The 18970-nt window shown below is 36.2% G+C and overlaps 1 protein-coding gene across 5 annotated transcripts in view; it reads right to left on the minus strand.

Moving 5' to 3' along the window:
• Window positions 1–18970, minus strand: part of FAM13A (family with sequence similarity 13 member A) — a 107422-nt gene that overhangs the window by 41156 nt on the left and 47296 nt on the right. For all 5 annotated transcript variants that reach the window (XM_074228150.1, XM_074228153.1, XM_074228152.1 and 2 more), the window contains 3 exons: window positions 17638–17717; window positions 16790–16832; window positions 6184–6331 (listed from right to left, as the gene is read on the minus strand). In XM_074228150.1, coding sequence (XP_074084251.1) covers window positions 6184–6331; window positions 16790–16832; window positions 17638–17717 — 271 coding nt within the window. The remainder of the gene's footprint in view (window positions 1–6183; window positions 6332–16789; window positions 16833–17637; window positions 17718–18970) is intronic.

The raw sequence follows: 18970 nt of genomic DNA on the forward strand, positions 1-18970 counted from the left end.
TAGATTTCCGCCTCTGCCATTTTGTTGGTCTCTTAATTCAAAACTTTTAAATAAAATCCTGCCAAACCAACTGTGACAATTTATCCAAGAAATCTTTCATTATGAACAAGTTCGATTTATACCAGGGACTCAGCATCAAGAAAACAATTGCATAATTAATCACATTAAAATATTTTAAACATGATTATGAACAGATGCAGGAAAAGTCTTTGACAAATTATAATATTTATGTATGCTAAAAATCTTGCAAAGTAATAACATCAAGGAATATTTAAATATCATAAAATATGTATTTAAATTTAAAGTCAAGCATTATATACAATGGGGCTACTCCTGGGAATTTTCACAATAAATATAGAAAATCAAGGAAGATTACTATCTGCACTATTTGATATTTTTCTAGAAATGTTAGCAAAAAGAAAGGAAAAATAAAATAAAGACTTAGAGCTGCTTTTATAAACAGACAAAAAATTGTTATTCTTAGGAGTCCTATTCTTAGGAAATCATCAAAAATGAGTCAAGTAATAGCTCCAACAAAGTTAAAGGCTTATGAAACATATAAAAGCAAACATTTCTATAGAATAATATCAAAATTCAAGAGACAAAATTAGATGGGTAAATCCACTTCATGCATGAAATATTTGGGGAGAGGAGTAATCTACTAAAGCAGAGTTAGCACTTGAATAGAATCAATGATAACATTTTCCTAAAAGAAATAAAAAAAATTCCAAGCAAATTTAATAGTGGAGAAATACTCAGTGTTATAGAAGGGTCAGGCTAATATATTCAAAATGGAAATACTACCAAAGCTGATTTATGGTTTTAATGTGATATTAATCAAACTATCAAAGGGATACTTTATAGGACTTGAAAAAACAATAAAATTCAACCTGAGAAACAAAAGATCTAAAATAGCATGGGAAATCATGAAGAAAGGCAAGGATTAAGGGGAAATAGTATTCAAATGTTTATAAAGGAGTAGTGATCAAAACCATTAGGTATTGATTAAAAAATAGAAAAGCAGGTTAATGGAAGTAGAAACAAGAGAATTCAATGATTCTATGTTTGATAAAAATGAAAACAAATGACTTAGGAAAGGATTCCTTATTTAATAGGTACTATTAGGAAAACTAAAGTCTGGAAAATATTAGGCTTAGCCTAAAATCTTAAGCCTCAATGAATTAAAAAATGACTAAAGTGGATGCTGTAAAAATTAGAAGAGAAATCATCTTCCTTTCATAGATGTGCTTGTGAAATAAATTTTTTTTGGCTTTTTGCAAGGCAATGGAGTCAAGTGACTTGGTCACAGAGCTAGGTAAATTATTAAGTAACTGGGGATGCATTTGAACTCAGGTCCTCCTGACTCCAGGGACAGTGATCTATCCCACTATGCCACCTAGCTGCCCCATGATATAAATTATTAACTAAACAGGACAGAATTAAAATAAAAAAGATTTAATTTGTTATAATTAAAAGACAATCACACAAACAAAAAACTGCATCAAGCATAAGGGAACAAGTTGAAAGGGGGGAAAATCTTTATACTAAATTTTTCAGATAGGATTTAGTAGCTAAGATATATAGATGACTTACAGAAATATGTAAGACCAAAAGTATTTCTATTTCTTTCTCTTTCTCTCTCTCTCTCTCTCTCTCTCTCTTTGTTTTTTGTTTTTGCAAGGCCAACGGGGTTAAGTGGCTTGCCCAAGGCCACACAGCTAGGTAATTATTAAGTGTCTGAGGCTGCATTTGAACTCAGATACTCCTGTCTCCAGGGCCAGTGCTCTATCCACTGCACCACCTAGCTGCCCCCAAAAGTATTTATCAAAGGAGAAGTAGTCAAAGTAGTCAAAGAGCAAAAGAAGTTATGTCACAAGAAGAAGTCATACACCATTAAAAATCACATGAAAGAATGCTTTAAATCACCAATAATGGGAATGCGAATCAAAACAATCTTGAGATTTAACTTCACCCCTAAGATAATACAGCAAATATGACAAGTCAATGTGGAAGGGACTTTAAAAGGCAGGCACACTGATGTATTAATTTGCAAAGCTGTGTATAATAAAGCAATTTGGATTCATGCAAATAAAACAGCTAATATGTTCATAAGCTTTGTCGCAGACTTGGTACAATTAGACATATACCCCAAGGAGGTCATAAAGAGAAAGAAAAGTTTCATATACACCAAAACAAACAGCAAGTAGGTACAGTGTTGGACCTGGAATCACAAAAGCCTGAGTTCAAATCCGGCCAATAATTTTGACATTGTATGATCCTAGCGAAAGTGACTTGACCTCTCTAAGCTTCAGTTTCCTCATCTGTAAAATAAGGATAATAATAGCGCCAACTCTCGGAGTTGCTGAGAAGATCAAATGAGACAATATATGCAAACCTTAACGCACTATATAAATGCTAACTATTATTATTTATAATAATGCGAACATTTATAGCAGCAGCATATTTTGTAGTAAAGTATTTTTAGAAAGAAAATCGATGCCAAGTGATTGGGGAATGACTCAACAAACTGGGGCACATATTACTATGCTTCATGAGATAATGAATACAGAGAACCATAGAAAGATTTACTTGAATTTATGTAGCATAAACTAATTAGAGCCAAGGAAAATGCATAATTAATGAAAATGAAACAAAACAAAAAATAATTCTTAGGATGTTGAGGGGCAGCTAGGTGGCACAGCAAATAGCACACTGGGTCTGGACTCAGGAGGACCTGAGTTCAAATTTGACCTCAGATAGTTGACATTTAGTAACTGTGTAATCCTGGCTAAATCATTTAAACACCAGCAAAATTACAAAGAACAAGTTGACTCCAAAGCAGAGATATGAGAAGATATTTCCTCCAATTCCTTTGCCAAGTTGGGAGTAATGGATGTTTCCACAGGTGTGGAACACACAGACTCACACACTATATTACTTTTTTGATATATTAATTGGTTTTGCTCAATTTTTTCTATTTTCTTTATTAAAATTTATTTGCTTTTAAGGGGCTCTTTGGAGGAGAAAAGAGGAAAAATTTAGGCAATTAAAAAGTATTAATAAAATATCAGTAAAATTTACATTTAAAAATTTTATTTATTTATTTAAGGCAACAGGTTAAGCGACTTGCCCAAGGTCACACAGCTAGGTAATTATTAAGTGCCTGAGGCCGAATCTAAACTCCAGGGCCAGTGCTCTATCCACTTCGCCACCTAGCTGCCCCCAAATTTACATTTTAAAAACAAAAGTATAAATAATTGGGATTAAAAAAAGAAAGAAAGAAGTGGTTCTGGAGACAAAATAACTGATTCTTACAATCTGTGTTAATTTGGGCAAGTCACATAACTACTATGAGCCTCGATTTCCTCATCTGTAAAATGATAAAATTGTTCTAAGGTGGCTTCTGTGTTCTTCCTTGTTCCAGAGTCAACAGCAGTGATCCTAAGAGCCCAATGATGCAATAATCCTCAACTCTCTGAATAAGGTGATAAAGTCATTTTCAGGATAATCACAGCTTATAGCCTTCTGGATGAAATTTCATATTCTCATATTGAGAATAATGCAAGTATACTTACCTAAGATAAGAGCAAGGTAAATTGCATCCAGTTTAGGAGGTGGGAAAAGAAAACACACCCTCCTCTCTTCAGGGTGAATTATTAAACTACTGGTTGATGTTTGGAACTCAGACAAAAAAATCCCATGACACAGAAGGGCTTTCCTCCCCACCCCCTTTCATTCTAATGAAACAGGTAGATGATTATATTTTAGAGAAGCCAAAACAGGAATCATTCTTTTTTTTTTTTGAAAAGCTGAATTTTTAGTACTTAGTGCTTTTATAGAGGAAACCTATTGCTGTTTTTTTTGGGGAGGGGTATTTTGTTTTTGTCATCACAGTCAAATGAATGATAGGAAATACATGTATATATTTTAAAGAAAATGCAGTTTTACCTGGGTTAAAGAATTCAGATTCTGCCTGAATGACAAATTGAAAAAAAGTCTGCAGCTTATGCTTTATTTGAAGATGTGTCAGAAGCCAATAGAATTATATCTCAAATATGAGAACTGGTTAAGAGGGAAAAAGGTTAAGAGGGAAAAAAGTAAGAAGTGTTTTCTTCTTTCATCCCTTTCTCCTCCTTCCTCTCTCACATCCTGCCCTTTCCTCCCCCCCCACCCAGTGAAGTCATGGGTGCAGATGGTGCTGCTTTTCCATTTGGCTTGGCTCTCTTTTAAAAATCTTCTTTTATTCTACCTTCTAGGATAATTAACATGAGGAGTATTCATGGTTGGATGAGGCAATAAGAGACAGGTGAATCACAGAACTAAAAGGGGGCTGTTTTAAGTAATTTTGGTTTGTAACATATCTCCATCATTCATGGCATAACATACCACTCTATGTTAGGTCATTCTCCTGAAGACTACTAGCCAAAATCTTTTCTCTCTTTTTTCCCTAAAAGATAACATATGTCATAAAACTAATTTTTCTCATTCATTCTGTCTCTATCTCTTAGTGTCTTTAACTCTATCTCTTTCTCATATTCACAAGCAAATACACAAACATACAAACCAGCAACACAAAATGATATGGTCATATACAAATTCCTCAACAGTTTATGTTTAATTAAGGAGCTAATTGACCTTTAACCTCTTAATATCCCCATTAATACTCATTTGGCAATTGGGCTGTAATTATTTAAAAATTAAAAATTGGACTGTAATTATGAAAATGAAGAATTTTCAATTCAGCATTATATTTGATGAGTTGATATCTGTTTGTAAAATTAAAATGAATGGAGGCGGCTAGGTGGCGCAGTGGATAAAGCACCGGCCCTGGAGTCAGGAGTCCCTGGGTTCAAATCCAATCTCAGACACTTAATAATGACCTAGCTGTGTGGCCTTGGGCAAGCCACTTAACCCCATTTGCCTTGCAAAAACCTAAAAAATAAAAATAAAAAAATGAATAGCTAGCTATAAAAATAAAAATTGTAAAATTACAAAAATCATAAAAATCTGTACATTAAACTCTGAAGCATAGGGAATGAAATAAGTTTTTTATAGAATTTGATATTATTAATTATAAAAATGTATGCATCAAACTGAAGCAAAGGGGGTGAAATAGTCTTTTTGACAGGATTCAAGATCATTAATTATAAAAATCTATGCATTAAACACTGAAGCAAAGAGAATGAAATAGCTTTTTTTGACAGAATTTGAGATCATTAATTATAAAAAGTCATGCATTAAACCCTGAAGCAAAGTAAATGAAAATCTTTTTGACAGAATTTGAGATCATTATAAAAATCTGTGCATTAAACACTGAAGCAAGGGGAATGAAATAATCTTTTTGACAGAATTTGAGATCACTCCATTCTCTTTTCTCTTCATTTTTTTTGGCAAGGCAACGGGGTTAAGTGGCTTGCCCAAGGCCACACAGCTAGGTCATTATTAAGTGTCTGAGGTCACATTTGAACTCAGGGACTCCTGACTCCAGGGCCCAGAGCTCTATCTACTGCGCCACCTAGCTGCCCCTGATCATTCCATTCTCAACTGATCGTCTTGGGGTGGGGGTGGGGGTGGGGGGGAGAACTGAGATATGTTTTTAGAGAGAAGTCAAAGTGCCTTCCTCAGCCAAGTCCTACACCCATTTGACCTTGCTCTCTCAATACTTTTATGCTATCTGCTAGTATTGTAAAAATGTGGAGCTCTCATGCATGCACAAGGCAACTGGTGATTGGAGAAGAACAATATTCAGTAGGATCTGCTTTTCTTCATTTTGCTTTAGAATGCTATTTCAACTTGATTTGTGTAAAAGAAGTCTTTCCCCCCCCTTTTTCAGCTGAGAGTGAGGGGGTCTAATGATGGTGATTCCAGTGTCCTGGAATATGGGGAGGCAGAAAAGGCCCTACTATAAAAGGAATAAATAAAGGCAGGCTGCCTCCTCAGTATCCCGGGCTGCCATACTGTACATGCAAAAATAAAAGAACATTTTTCAAAAGTAAAATGGCATATGCGGCTGCTTCTTCCCTGAGAAGGCTCATCTGGGACACATTCTTGCAACTGGCCCCTTTTCTAGCATTTCAGATCATTCAACAGAAGGGCAGCTATCCCTGGGCAGTCCCATCTCGCCTCTCCTGGGGGATGCTATTTCCATAACACACAAGAAAACCTGTCCCCCCTCCCCCGTACCTTCCCAGCTGCTCTCCCGACACAGGGCGCTCAGGTCCAACTGAGGCATCTCCGGGACGAAGCTGGCCCCCTGGCCCTCGGAGTCCTGGTTTCTCTGGAGCTTGGTCTCGGGGAGGCTGGGATGCTCCTGGATCTTCATGCTGCAGATCTGCAAGAATGCCCACGCCAAGAGAGACGGAATGGGCAAGCGCCCGGCCGGGTCCTGCCGGGGGGCCGGAGCTGGGGCCGCAGACGCCCCCCGATCGGAAGCCCGGCTCCACAAGCCCCTGCCTCCACCGCGCCTCACATCATGCGCCCATGGGCTCTGCCTTTCCCCGGGAACTTTGCCTGCTTTCTAAAGCTATGTGAAGCTTCCAAAGCAGAAGGCAGCTCCCAGGGAGAGCTGGATGCAGATGCCAGGCTTGAATCCCGATTGTGGGCAAGGGAGGGAGGGGGCGGGAGGAGGATGCCTCCCTGCAAACAACAATAACCAAAAAAAAAAAAAGCCGGCTTTCCCTGTTGCCAAGGCTGCGGACCGAGAGGGCTGCCTTCCCTTTTGCCTTTGCTTGCAAGCCCTTCAGGTAAACAGCCCCGGCCGGCTCAGCTCCCAGGCGGGAGAGGAGCGAGCCTGCCGGGCCCAGCCCGGCCCCTCGGCTCCCGGCTCGGCTGCCGGGCTCGGCTGCTGGGCTCGGCTCCCGGCTCGGCTGCTGGGCCCGGCTCCCGGCTCGGCTCCCGGCTCGGCTCCCGGGCTCAGCTCCCGGGCCCGGCTCCCGGCTCGGCTCCCGGGCTCAGCTCCCGGGCCCGGCTCCCGGGCTGCCCATTCTCCGGTTTCCTCTCCTTGTTTTCGAGCTGGGCGTGGGGGAGAACAGAACTATTTATGGAGGCTCTGATGTTGCGCAAACCGAACCCAAGGGCTGGGGAGGCTTCGGCGTATCAGCTGGGAGCGGGGCAGGAGCTGGGCCCCGGCCAGAACTGCAGACACTGCCCGGCCTCGGCGGCGCTTCTTAACCCCTTCTAACAAAAAGCAAGGCGCTGCCCCACCGGGGCCCAAGAACTCCTGTCTGGCCCGGGGAAATGATCACCTGGGGCCACTACTGTTTATGTATTGAGCATAAGGAAAAATAGATATCATAAGGAACTCATATATACAAATATAATTACATGCATGCACATCACATATATGTATATACAATACATGCAGACTCACACTCATCACCACATATAATTACACAATGCACATCACACACTTGTACATATAACCACACACACACCAAATGTCATTCATGGCTACATACAATCACACGTGTGCGTTGCACACATGTACTTATAACCACACATGTAGAATCTCACCCATTACCACATATAATTATATACATGTGTACAACATGTATGTATGGTTGCATGCAATTACACAGGCATGTAGAATTACATCCCTCACTATATAATCACATATGTACATTACGATGCATATTATATCCATGTATGTAATTACACATGCCTATAGAATTACATTCGTTATATATGACATTATATATGATTACATACATGTATATTGTGTATAGTTAGATAAAACTATGCATGTAGAATTACAACTATTGCTATATACGATTGCATGTGTGTATGTGTAATTCAATGCATATCACTACATATGTGTGCAGGGTTACATGCATTACTATATATGATTAAATACATGTACATTGCATATTGTGCAATAGAATTATGCACACATAATCACACATATATGTAGAAACATGTTTATTAGTAGATATAATTGCATGTGTATATTACACAGATGCATATATAATCACATACACATAATCAATTATACATGTATATAGAATTACATTTATTACTATATATAATTACATATATGTATATTACACATATGCATATATAATTGCATACCTATATGATTGTACATGTATATGGAATTACACACACACACATTTATAATGACATTTGATAATTTCTTTAAATAAAAGGATCCTAACCAAATCACCTCCTGCAAAATATAATCTTCATAGAGTTAAAATAAAACATGACTTTACTTGACAAGCCACACTTGGTAATCATCTAATCCAGTTTAATAGTACTATCAGAATAAAGGCTCTCATTCCATTTTCAGGAAGTGAATCAGAAGTAATTCTTTTCTTGAGTGAACTATTACTGTCATCAGTGCCTGAGTGTGTGTGTGAGAGAGAGAGAGGAGGAGGGAGATGCAACCAGAGGGAAAGGGAGAGAGTCCTATCATCATAACTGTCAAACAGACAGGGAAGCAGACACTCGTGGTTTTGGAGCTTTACAAGACCTTCTCCTCTTCCCCCATTCTTCATTGAAAAACAAAATAAAACAACAACCACCACCAAAGGCATACCTGTCCATGATATAAATTGTTTATTCTATGAACTGATTTCAAAGAGATTTGGGATCATTTGACCAAATATGAGCTCCAGACTAACTCGAAAATGAGCAGAGAACTGGAATGAATATCCTACTTTACAGACCATTAAAGGTTTCCTTGATGATATATAAAACATATGAGAGTTTTCTTAAGAAAGGAAAGAATACCTGATACATTAGTATATACTCATTAAAATTAAAACAAGTAGTACATTTCAGTTGTGGTTTTTCAAAGCATAGTATCTTGTTTATATGAAAAAACTTACTGTCAAGACACCATTATTTGTAGAATCATGCTACAGAGAATCACAAACATATTTCTGACTTGTTCTTGGAATATGTTGCATGTTGTGGGGGAAGGGAGGGGCTGAAGCCACAACAATTTAAACAAAATAGTGAAACTGAATGGAGAAAGACTGCCTCGGTAATTCCTGGAGTTCTTTATTTTATTTTATTTTTATCTACTTTTGACTGCATAGAGAGGCAGTTGGAGCCCTCTGGAAAGTCAAATGGCCTTCAGGTCAGTATACTTAATTCTAAAACCAAATACTTCCAATGATGAGCTGTGTGGCTGAAGCCAAACCACATCACTTCCCTGAGTCTGGCTCCTTAGTTTTAAAATGGGGATGTGCTTGTAGCGTGAGGCTTAAATGTGAGAATGCTTTGCTTTGTGACCAAAGGGATCAACAGACTGAGAGCTAGAAAAGAGCTTAGAGGCCATCTAGTGCCACCCCAAAGCTATCATTAGTAGTAATATGTTGAAAATGAATGAATTGATGTCATGCCCACCTTCCTTTTCACACCCCCACCCCCACCCCCCCAGCTTGGCCCATATCTTCACTCTTACTGTTCCTCATACTTGGTCCTCCATGTTCCTTCTCTGTGGTTTTGCAGGGTTTGGCTCCCAGGTCTGGAATCTATCTCTTCTGCCTTTCAGAATTCCTAGCTTCCTTTAAGACTCAGTTCAAAAGCCACCTGTGTCTACAGGAAGTCTTTCCTCATTACTCCAGCCCCACCTCCCATCCTCTTGAATCTTTCTTATATATCCTTATATGTGTTTATGGCCTCTCCCTTTGGAAGACCGAACAGGACAGGGATTGCTTCATTTTTGTTTTGATATCTTAAGCACCTAGTAAATATTAAATGTTTATTGGTTGATTTATCAAGATGAACTCTAAAGTCCCTTTTTTTCAATGAGTCCAAATCTGAAACTGGAATTTTGGGGAAAAGAGGAGGGTGACAATCAGAGGGCCAAATATGTAAATTATAGATCATGCTATTAACTTTCAAGTAGGTAACATAAAATAGGTAAACAGTGCTAACAAATAAACTGAAGTAACTAAAACAAAGGTCTTTAAAAACAGAATAATTAGACAAACATAAGATATATAAACATGACATAACTGCTTCTTGGTCTTACCGTTACCCATCTGCTCCTTTCTCTTCCCTCTCTACACCCTCCCTCTCTACACTTTCCCCATGAGTCCAATTAATATCTCTTAACCTGTATCTCTAACCTTTGTCTTTGTCTCTTGAGCACCAATCACCCATTAGCAACTACTTGCTGCTTATCCCCACCTGAACAGCATTTCAAACTCAGCATGTCTCAAAAGAACTTCATTATCTTTCCCTCAAATTTCTACCTCTTCTTAACTTCCCTAGTTTTGAACCAAATAATATCAGTCTTCTAGTCACCCAGATTTTCAACCTGAACTATTCCTTCTCTAGCCATCCAATCATTTATCAAGTCTTGTTGATTCTGTCTTCACAATATCTCTCCCATTTGTCCTTTCTTTCTTACCACACACAGCCAACAGCCTTGCTCATGCCCTTATTATTTTTCAACAGCTCTATTGTGACAGGTTCCTAATTGGCTTTCTTACCTCTAGATTTCTCTTTACTATAATTTAACCTTCACATAGCTGACAAATTGATATTCTAGAAGTAAAGGTTGGACCGTGTCCTTCCCTGCTTAAGATGTTGCAGTGGTTGCCTGTTGACTCTGAAATATAAACTTCTTGGTTTGGCATACAAAAGACCTTGGAAAAACGTTCAATTTGGAGTGAAAGGATCTGAACTCAAATTCCAACTTTGCTATTTATTAATTGTATGGCATTGAGCAACCCACTTTAATGCCTGAGATTTCTATAAAGGAAGACTTTTAGAAGAATATATGTCTCTGCCCTCCAGTTTTCCAATCAGAGGAAAGAAGTAACTGAGGGAGGATCTCATAGGACATGGATGTTGGATAGTATTTGAAGGACAAATCTTCAAACAGGAAAATGCAGTCAGATCTAACATTTAATGTATAGCAACTTGTACAGGAAAGAGCAATGGATCATAAACAGAAGAGGCAAGTGTTATACTGGAGAAAGGAGAAACACAGCAAACTTCAGAGGAAAAAATGTGAAATTTAAGGTTTCAGAATCCTTCAGAGATGGAACTGACTTGGAAATGTATCCTGTAGTTTCTTTTTCAAATTCTATTAATTATTATCTAGCAAATTTCTAAAATTTTTAATATGAAAAACTAGTAGTTGAAATAATGGAGTCTTTCATTTAAACACATACTTGCTAGTGGGTTTAATGTTCTTCCAGGTAGCAACTGTTTGGCACATGTGACATCCTTTATTAGTTAATTATGGTTTTTTTCATAATCTTAATGGAAAACTCCTGCATTTCCTCTCTAATATCTAGGCCTTTCCCTGCTTCAAGGACTGGTAAGGAAAAGAAAAAAAAAAAGAAAGTACTTTTCTTATTATGAATGACCTATTTGTTATCAAAAGTATATTTCTAAGCTCCTCTAAGCAATAGGCTTACAAAGAACAAAGAATGCAAAACTATTTTTTGAAGGAATTTAACATTTTCTTGACCTTGTCATTCCTATATAATTTGATCTCTTGGATAAGGCAGTACTTTTCTGTGCGATTAGTAATTTGTATTGAATTTATATTCTTTGTAAAAATAGATTAAATAGAAACCAATTTTAAAAACAAAACTGAACTCTGAAGACCCAACATCATTGAAAAATGGCTGTTCAGTTATGTTCAACTCTTTGTGACCCCATTTGGAATGTTCTCCACTAAGATAAGGGAGTAGTTTGTCATTTCCTTCTGCAGCTCATTTTACAGAGGAGGTAACTGAGGCAAACAAGGTTAAGTGAATTTTCCAGGGTCACAGAGCTAGTATCTAAAGCTGAATTTGAATTCAGGTCCTCCTGATCTCCTGACACTCCATCCACTGTACCATCTAGTTGCCCAACTGGAGGAATCACTAGAACTAAAACTTCAAGAAGGATTAGAAATATAATCTTGCTAACTATTTTTAGGTATCATAACATCGTCTTTTGATATGTTAATTTTTAAACAAAAAGCTTTTAAAAAGCATTTTCTTCGCTTTGCTCACCTTTACTTTCCATAGGATCAGAGATTTAGGGTAGATGTTATCTTAGAATCAATCCACTAAGTTGGAAACCATCTTTTTATAGATGATGAGGATGGCTTAGGTGATAGTGGGGATCACGTAGATGGTAAGAAGAAAGCAGGATTTGAAATCAGGCCTTCATGAAGCACTCTAACCATTTTCCCTTAAAATCAGAGATTCAAAGAAGGAAAGGACTTTTGAAACCACAAAAGCCAAACTCCTCATTTTACAGAGGAGGAAACTAGGCAGAGAGGTTAAGTGACTTTCCCAGGATCACATAGCTAGGATACAGAGTATAACTTCAGATCTCTTAAGTTCACTGCCTTACTGACTGAGTGTAACATCTAGAAGCATCATTTTTTTTAAGTGATGGGAGTAGAGGAAAGAGAGTATTGGAAAACTGGAATTGAAAAATACAAAACTCCAAATGACATGTTTTATAACGTGAGCTTAAAAGAAGAGAAACATGGTGGGACTTTTGCAATTTATTTTTAATCACAGATTAGAATTCCCTATTAATTTATTATCACCTCTCAATTCATATAATGTTTATAGGGTCTATAAACTACAGAGTCTGAAACTATGACAAAATTAGATGGAAATCCTCATCTTGGTAGACTGCACATTTCTGAGTGTATTAGAATGCTCATCAGATCCTTTGTACTTGTGTTAACCTTCTCATTTGAATCATTAAGATGATGTGATTACCAAAAAGTCTTTACACAAGTCAGCATTGTGTTATGTGCTGCTGATTAATAACTGAAGGATAAAGAATTTATTTGCTAGAGGGAGTTAAGTTAAATTCCATTTTCACCTCTGTGTGACTTCATTGGAAGGAGTTTGGTCTGTTCAAGGAGATCTTAGAATTGACTTATTTCAGTGTGATCTCAGATTGGTTTTCTTTGGAATTTGTGAATTACTATTATAAAATACCTCTAAAAATTCTTCTTTGTAGCTTTGTATCTTACAAAGTATGACAGACATAAAAGAAAAGCAGTGAGATAAGCTCCAGAGAAGAAAGCCAAAGCAATTTTCTTTCAAAGAATATACAGGACCCCAAGAGGGAAGGAAGGAGAAATAGCAAAAGCTAGGAATACAAGTTGAAATCCTTTCCATCTCAAGATCTATGAGCTTATCATTCTCAGGTAGTGAAACAGATGTGAACCTGGTTTGGCACTCACTCGCAGAGATACTGGAAAATAAATGTATCTCAAAAGAACTGTTCAGAGGGAATTTTCAATATCTTCCTTTCTAATGAATCCTTCTTACTGCCTATAAACATTCTCAGATGATCCCTATTCTTTAAAAACAAGTAACAAAGAATCCCTTTTCATATGATTCTATCATTTTCTGTAGCTACTGCCCTAGAACTCTTCTTTCATAACAAGGCTTCCTTTGCAATCTTGTTTCTGATCTTATCACTCAACTAAATTAACGTAACTAAACTAAACTAGTTAACTAAACCAATCTCTCTAAGAATACTACTGATTTGTTAATTTCCTTCCAAATATTTTAAATTATTTATTTAATATTTTATTTCCCCTTAATTATACATAAAATTTATTAATTTCTACTGGCCTTTTCTCATTCCTTTTCCTTTTTGACTTTTTCACAGCATTTGACAATGTTCAGTTCCTCAAAAACCCTTCTCTTCTCCAAACTTCCCAATTTCTAGTGGGGGCACCACTGTCCTGATTACCCAGGTTTCCAACCTCAGAATCATCCTTGATTCTTCTCTGCGTTGTCTTACCTCTCATATCAAAAAACAGCTATCCAGTCTTCTCAGAAATTCTACCTTACCCTGTGCAATTTTTTGCTTATTGCCTGAACTGACTGGTTACTTAGTCTCTACTCATTCCCCTTCTCAATCCATTCTCCATAAGACTGTTGGTATATTTTATCATTAAAACCACAGATCCGACTATGTCATACTACCTTTTTTCCTGTTTTTCTTTAATCTTTTATTTCCCCCAATTACTTATAAAAGCAATTTTTGATATTCATTTTGAAAATTTTGAGTTGCAAATTCTGGCCCTTCTCCCCCTGCCCCCCTCCCCACATTGAGAAAGCAAGAAAAATGATAAAGGTTGTATTGTATTTCACACTCCTTTTCAAGAAGCTCCAGTGGTTTCCTGTGATTTCTAGGATAAAATACAAACTATTCTGGCCTTGAATGACTTCATAATCTGTCTTCAATATGCTTTTTTAGTGCTATTGTGCTGTTTCAGCCAAATCAACCTGATTGTGGTCCCTGCAATGATACTCTACATTTACTGTTTTGGAGTACAAGCTATTCCTTTGCACAAGCTATTCCTTCTTGCCTAGAATACATACCCATCTCACTTTTGCCTCCCTGGCTTCCTTAAAAACTCAGTTCAAATGCTACCTCTCATAGGGAGTCTATTTTGATTTCCCAAGTTGCTAATGCCTTCTCCCCAGAAATTACTTTGTTTTTAGTTTTTAGTTTTTTGTTTTTGCAAGGCCAATGGGGTTAAGTGGCTTGCCCAAGGCCACACAGCTTATTAAGAGTCTGAGGCCGGATTTGAACTCAGGTACTCCTGACTCCAGGGCCGGTGCTCTATCCACTGCGACACCTAGCCACCCTTCAGAAATTACTTTGGATGCAATTTGTATTTAATTTTTTACTTAAATATTTTCCCATGCATTAGAATGTAAACTCTTTGGTATTAGGGTCTTTTTAAAAAAGTGTTTTAAATCATCAGATTCCCACTGCTTTGCAATAATACCAGAAACATAGCAGACAATAAATTACTGTTGAATAAATTGAAAAAATAGGAAATATTTACTCTAAGAAAAAATAATTTCTCTTAATGAGAAATTAAAAGCTCATGTTTTGGAATCCAGTTGCAAAAACTAAGATGATAGTAATAACTCACTCATTCTCTCTCTTTCCCCTCCCCTTCTCTCCCCTCCCCTCCTTTCCCTTCTTCCTCCTTCCCTTCCTTTTTCTCTTGGTATTCCCTGTATGTCTCTCTTTGATAATCTGTCTGTCTGTTTCTATCTCTATTTATCTGTTTCCCTGACCATCTCTAAATCTCTCCCTGTCATTGCCTGCCTCCGTGTCTCTTTTTGTCTCTCTGTCTCTGTCTCTCTTGTGTCTCCGTCTCTCTCTCGCTCTCTTTGAACATCTATCTGCCTATCTCTATGCATCTTTCTGTCTCTCTGCCTGCCTGCCTGCCTGCCTGTTTATCTATCTATCTCAATCTAGACCTACAATGTTGGTGTAGGAAACTCCCTCTATCAATTCAGGTCAGTAATTCTTCTATGATATAAGGTTTTAGATTATTGACTAGGCCCAGCATCACATAGCCAAATGATATTACAAGTAAGGACTTTTCTGACTCTGACATCAGGCCTTCTATCCACTATAGATAGGACTTCTTATTTATATAGTGCCTTATGTTTTACAAAACAATTAATATATAATCTCCCTTCATCTATGATAAATGCTGTTACATAGACAATATGTTGTTATTCTCATTTTCATTATATGAAGAACCTGAAGTTCATAGAGAGGGGGAATGCCTTACCCAATTTTTGAAGCTAATAAGTGGTGTCTAGGACTCAAAATCCATTACACAACACTCTTTTAAAAATTCTTTTCAATATAGAGAAACTAAGTGAATGTTACTTGCCACCTTTATTTTGATCCAAGAAGCTCCCCCATAAGAAAAAAAACTAATAAGCGTCTTGGAACTAGGAAATATAAACCGTTCCTATTTCTTGTATTAGTGTTTCTCACTTAATAGAACCCATGTGTTTCAGGAAAATTTGCAATAAACTTAATTTTCAAGTGAGTCTCTTTCATTCCAAAACTAAAGATGAAATTTATTAGAAAAAAATTTTGGTTCCCATAATTAAGAACTCAACATATCTTTTGAAGTCATTTATTTAACGAAAAAAAACTTAGTTACTTTTTGATAAAATAGAATTTATCCAGCCTAGTTAGTATAAGTACCAAGCTCCAAACCATTAACGATATGCCTCCTTTCTGCATCAGCTGTCTTCACATCTTTATGACCTCAGACAAGTTACTTTTTTTCACTTAGACTTAGTTTTCTCATCTGTAAAATGGGGATATTACTTGTACAACCTTACTAATGCTGTGAGGAGGAAGTCACTTTGAATACTTGAAGAATGTAGATGGGTGTGGCTATCATTATATTTAGGAAATGATGCCTTTATTAATGTGGAGATCAGCAATGTGACTTCAAGAAAATATTTAAGGACTTGCTTTAAATTAATATAAGTTCTACTAAATACCATTTTTTTGTGGACATAGAAAAAAACACCACAAATTAAAAACATTCTATTTTTTCCAAAAATAAGATGAAAGAGGGAAATAGAAAGACATTATGGACTTTTAACCCACGTCAGTAGGATATACAAGCCAATAAAAAGTCATCTGATTGCTCAATGTCATTTCCACTACAAATATTCATATTTCTAAAATTGTATGGAACCTCAAAGATCCTCATTTTGCAGATGAGGAACCTGAGGTCCATGGAGTTTAAGTGAATTACCCAAACTCACACCAGAAATAAGGAAGATTTAAGGGAAGCTTCTCTGACTCTTGAATCAGTGTTAAGTCCATTGTACTTCATTCACTTGTTTCTTCGATAAACATTATATATATATATATATATATATATATACACATAATACTAAATAAAAGAATACCAAATGTTCCTTAAACTTAAAGTATGCCTATCTCAATTAGGTCAAATAGGGCCCAGTTTCTAAATCTCATATTGAAACCCAGTATATAAAGCAAGGATACTGACCTGAGAGTTCTGTGGGTACTTCCCATCTCTGCTATTTTCTTTGCTAAAAACAAACAAATACACATTGCATAAAGCCAAGGCAATTTGTTTTGTTACAATACTTCTCATCGTTCCATTGCTATGATTTTTTTTCATTTCATACTTCCAGTGCACTTATATTTCCAGGTGGTAGCAAATGAATAGTTTTAAAAAAGAGAAAAACCTTGAACTATTGTGGTTGTGAAAGGGCAATTCCTTTACATGCACCCAAATATTAACCTAGACACTAAAAGTACTATTGAGAAACAAATGGAGTCCGAATCTATTTCTTTATTTAAAACAATCAATTAACTAATTTTAAACAATAAATTTTATCAAGTCTTTTGTTTTTTATTAGTCTTTTTTAGCTATGGTACTCCTCTAGAATTAAATCTTTTCTGGTAATAAAGAAAAAGAGTTAAGCCAAACAATGGACATGATGAAGATATCTATGTATATAATATTCTACCATAAGATCATGTCAGCTTTATGTTTCATTTTTTGTTTTACAGGATCATTACTGCTTTTTAAAAATTATTCTCAGTTTGATTACATTCTAAAGATCTTTTTACTTACATTGTTGTAATAATTATCTACATTTTTCTTCCAGTTTTTTAATAGTTTTAACAAAACTATTTCTTTTCCTTAATTCTCATTTGGATTCTTTTATATCAGGAAATATACAAATAATTTATCATGTAATATATAAATGAACATACACACACACATATGAACAGAGAGAGAGGTAGAGAAAGAGCGAGACAGAGACAGAGAATAAGCTATTAAAACTTACAATATTTATTCATGGTCTCATGAACTTTTCCATTTACCTTTCATCAGACATCAGTTCCAGGATATCATCACATACAAGTCTCTCTTGATGTCCTGGAGAATTAATGCTTTCCATAGTCTATAAGGCAATATACCAGTATTAAACAGGGCACTGCATGTAAGATAAAGATGTTATAAATTATGCAGAAACAAACTGTTTAATTTTTGCCATATTTAAACTATTAAAATATATAAAAACATTTTTGGACAAAATATATTTATATTTTGTGCTTATATAGGTAACTCTTTTGTGTAAGAATTCAGAAAACATTCTGGAAATATTAATTATATCTCCAGCAACCTTGTTAGGTATTTGGGAATGTGATGGATATAGTGAAATGCAGGAATTACAGACAATGTTATTAAAAGGTTGGTTTGTCAATAAAAGGAAGTAGTGATCACTAAAGCTTTATCAAAAACAAGTCATTCCAAACTATGTTTTTTTTAATAAAATTGACAAAAAGATCAAGAGACTGCTATAAACACAATTTAAGTAGATTTTTGGCAGAGCATTGACAAAACCTCTCAAGGTTTTGGTTAAGATGGAGTGATGCCAGGGGAAAAGCTAAATTAATACAATTTGGTCAATTCATAATTTGTTGACTAACTCTAACTTGAGGGAACTTATTAATGGATTAATGTAAGTTCAGAGAGAAATCTCTATTGGCATGCCCCCAAGGATCTATCCTAAGTCCTATGTCATTCTACATTATCAGTAACTTGGAGGGATAGCTAATGCAGCATATGAGAATCAGAATCCAAAATGAATTTCAAAGGTTAGAAAAATGTACTGAAAGATGAAATCAAATGTAGACAAATATAAAGTCTCACATTTAGCTTACAAAAAATCAACAAAAACACCCTGGGTGAGGTGAGACAATACGAAAAAGATTTGAAGAATTTAGTAGAATGTAAGCTCAATTAAAGTCATGTGAAATAAATTTTTTTTAATAAAACGATTATGTTTTTAATCTATATTAAGCAGCATAGTGTCCAGATTTTCCCCCCCTAGTTTCATACTATGAACAATACTCCATCTTCAGAGAATTTTGGTTTATGTGTCACACTTTTAAAAGGGCATTAATGATGAGCAGATACATGCCAGAGACTGAGCTGAAGGAATTTGGAATGTTTAGGATGAAGAAGAGATAACAGGAGTGGAAAATGATAGCCTTTGTTAAATTTCTGAAACTATTATCACATGGAAGGAGGATTAGACCTCTTTTATATTAGAATAAGCAGAACATGATCTTCCATTCAAGTTCTCCCCTGAGAGGTCAGAGAATAAAACCCGGAACAACTAGTAAAACTTATACTAAAGCAAATTCAGGA

This window comes from Macrotis lagotis, chromosome 3, assembly GCF_037893015.1.
Source record: "Macrotis lagotis isolate mMagLag1 chromosome 3, bilby.v1.9.chrom.fasta, whole genome shotgun sequence".
Taxonomy (NCBI): domain Eukaryota; kingdom Metazoa; phylum Chordata; class Mammalia; order Peramelemorphia; family Peramelidae; genus Macrotis; species Macrotis lagotis.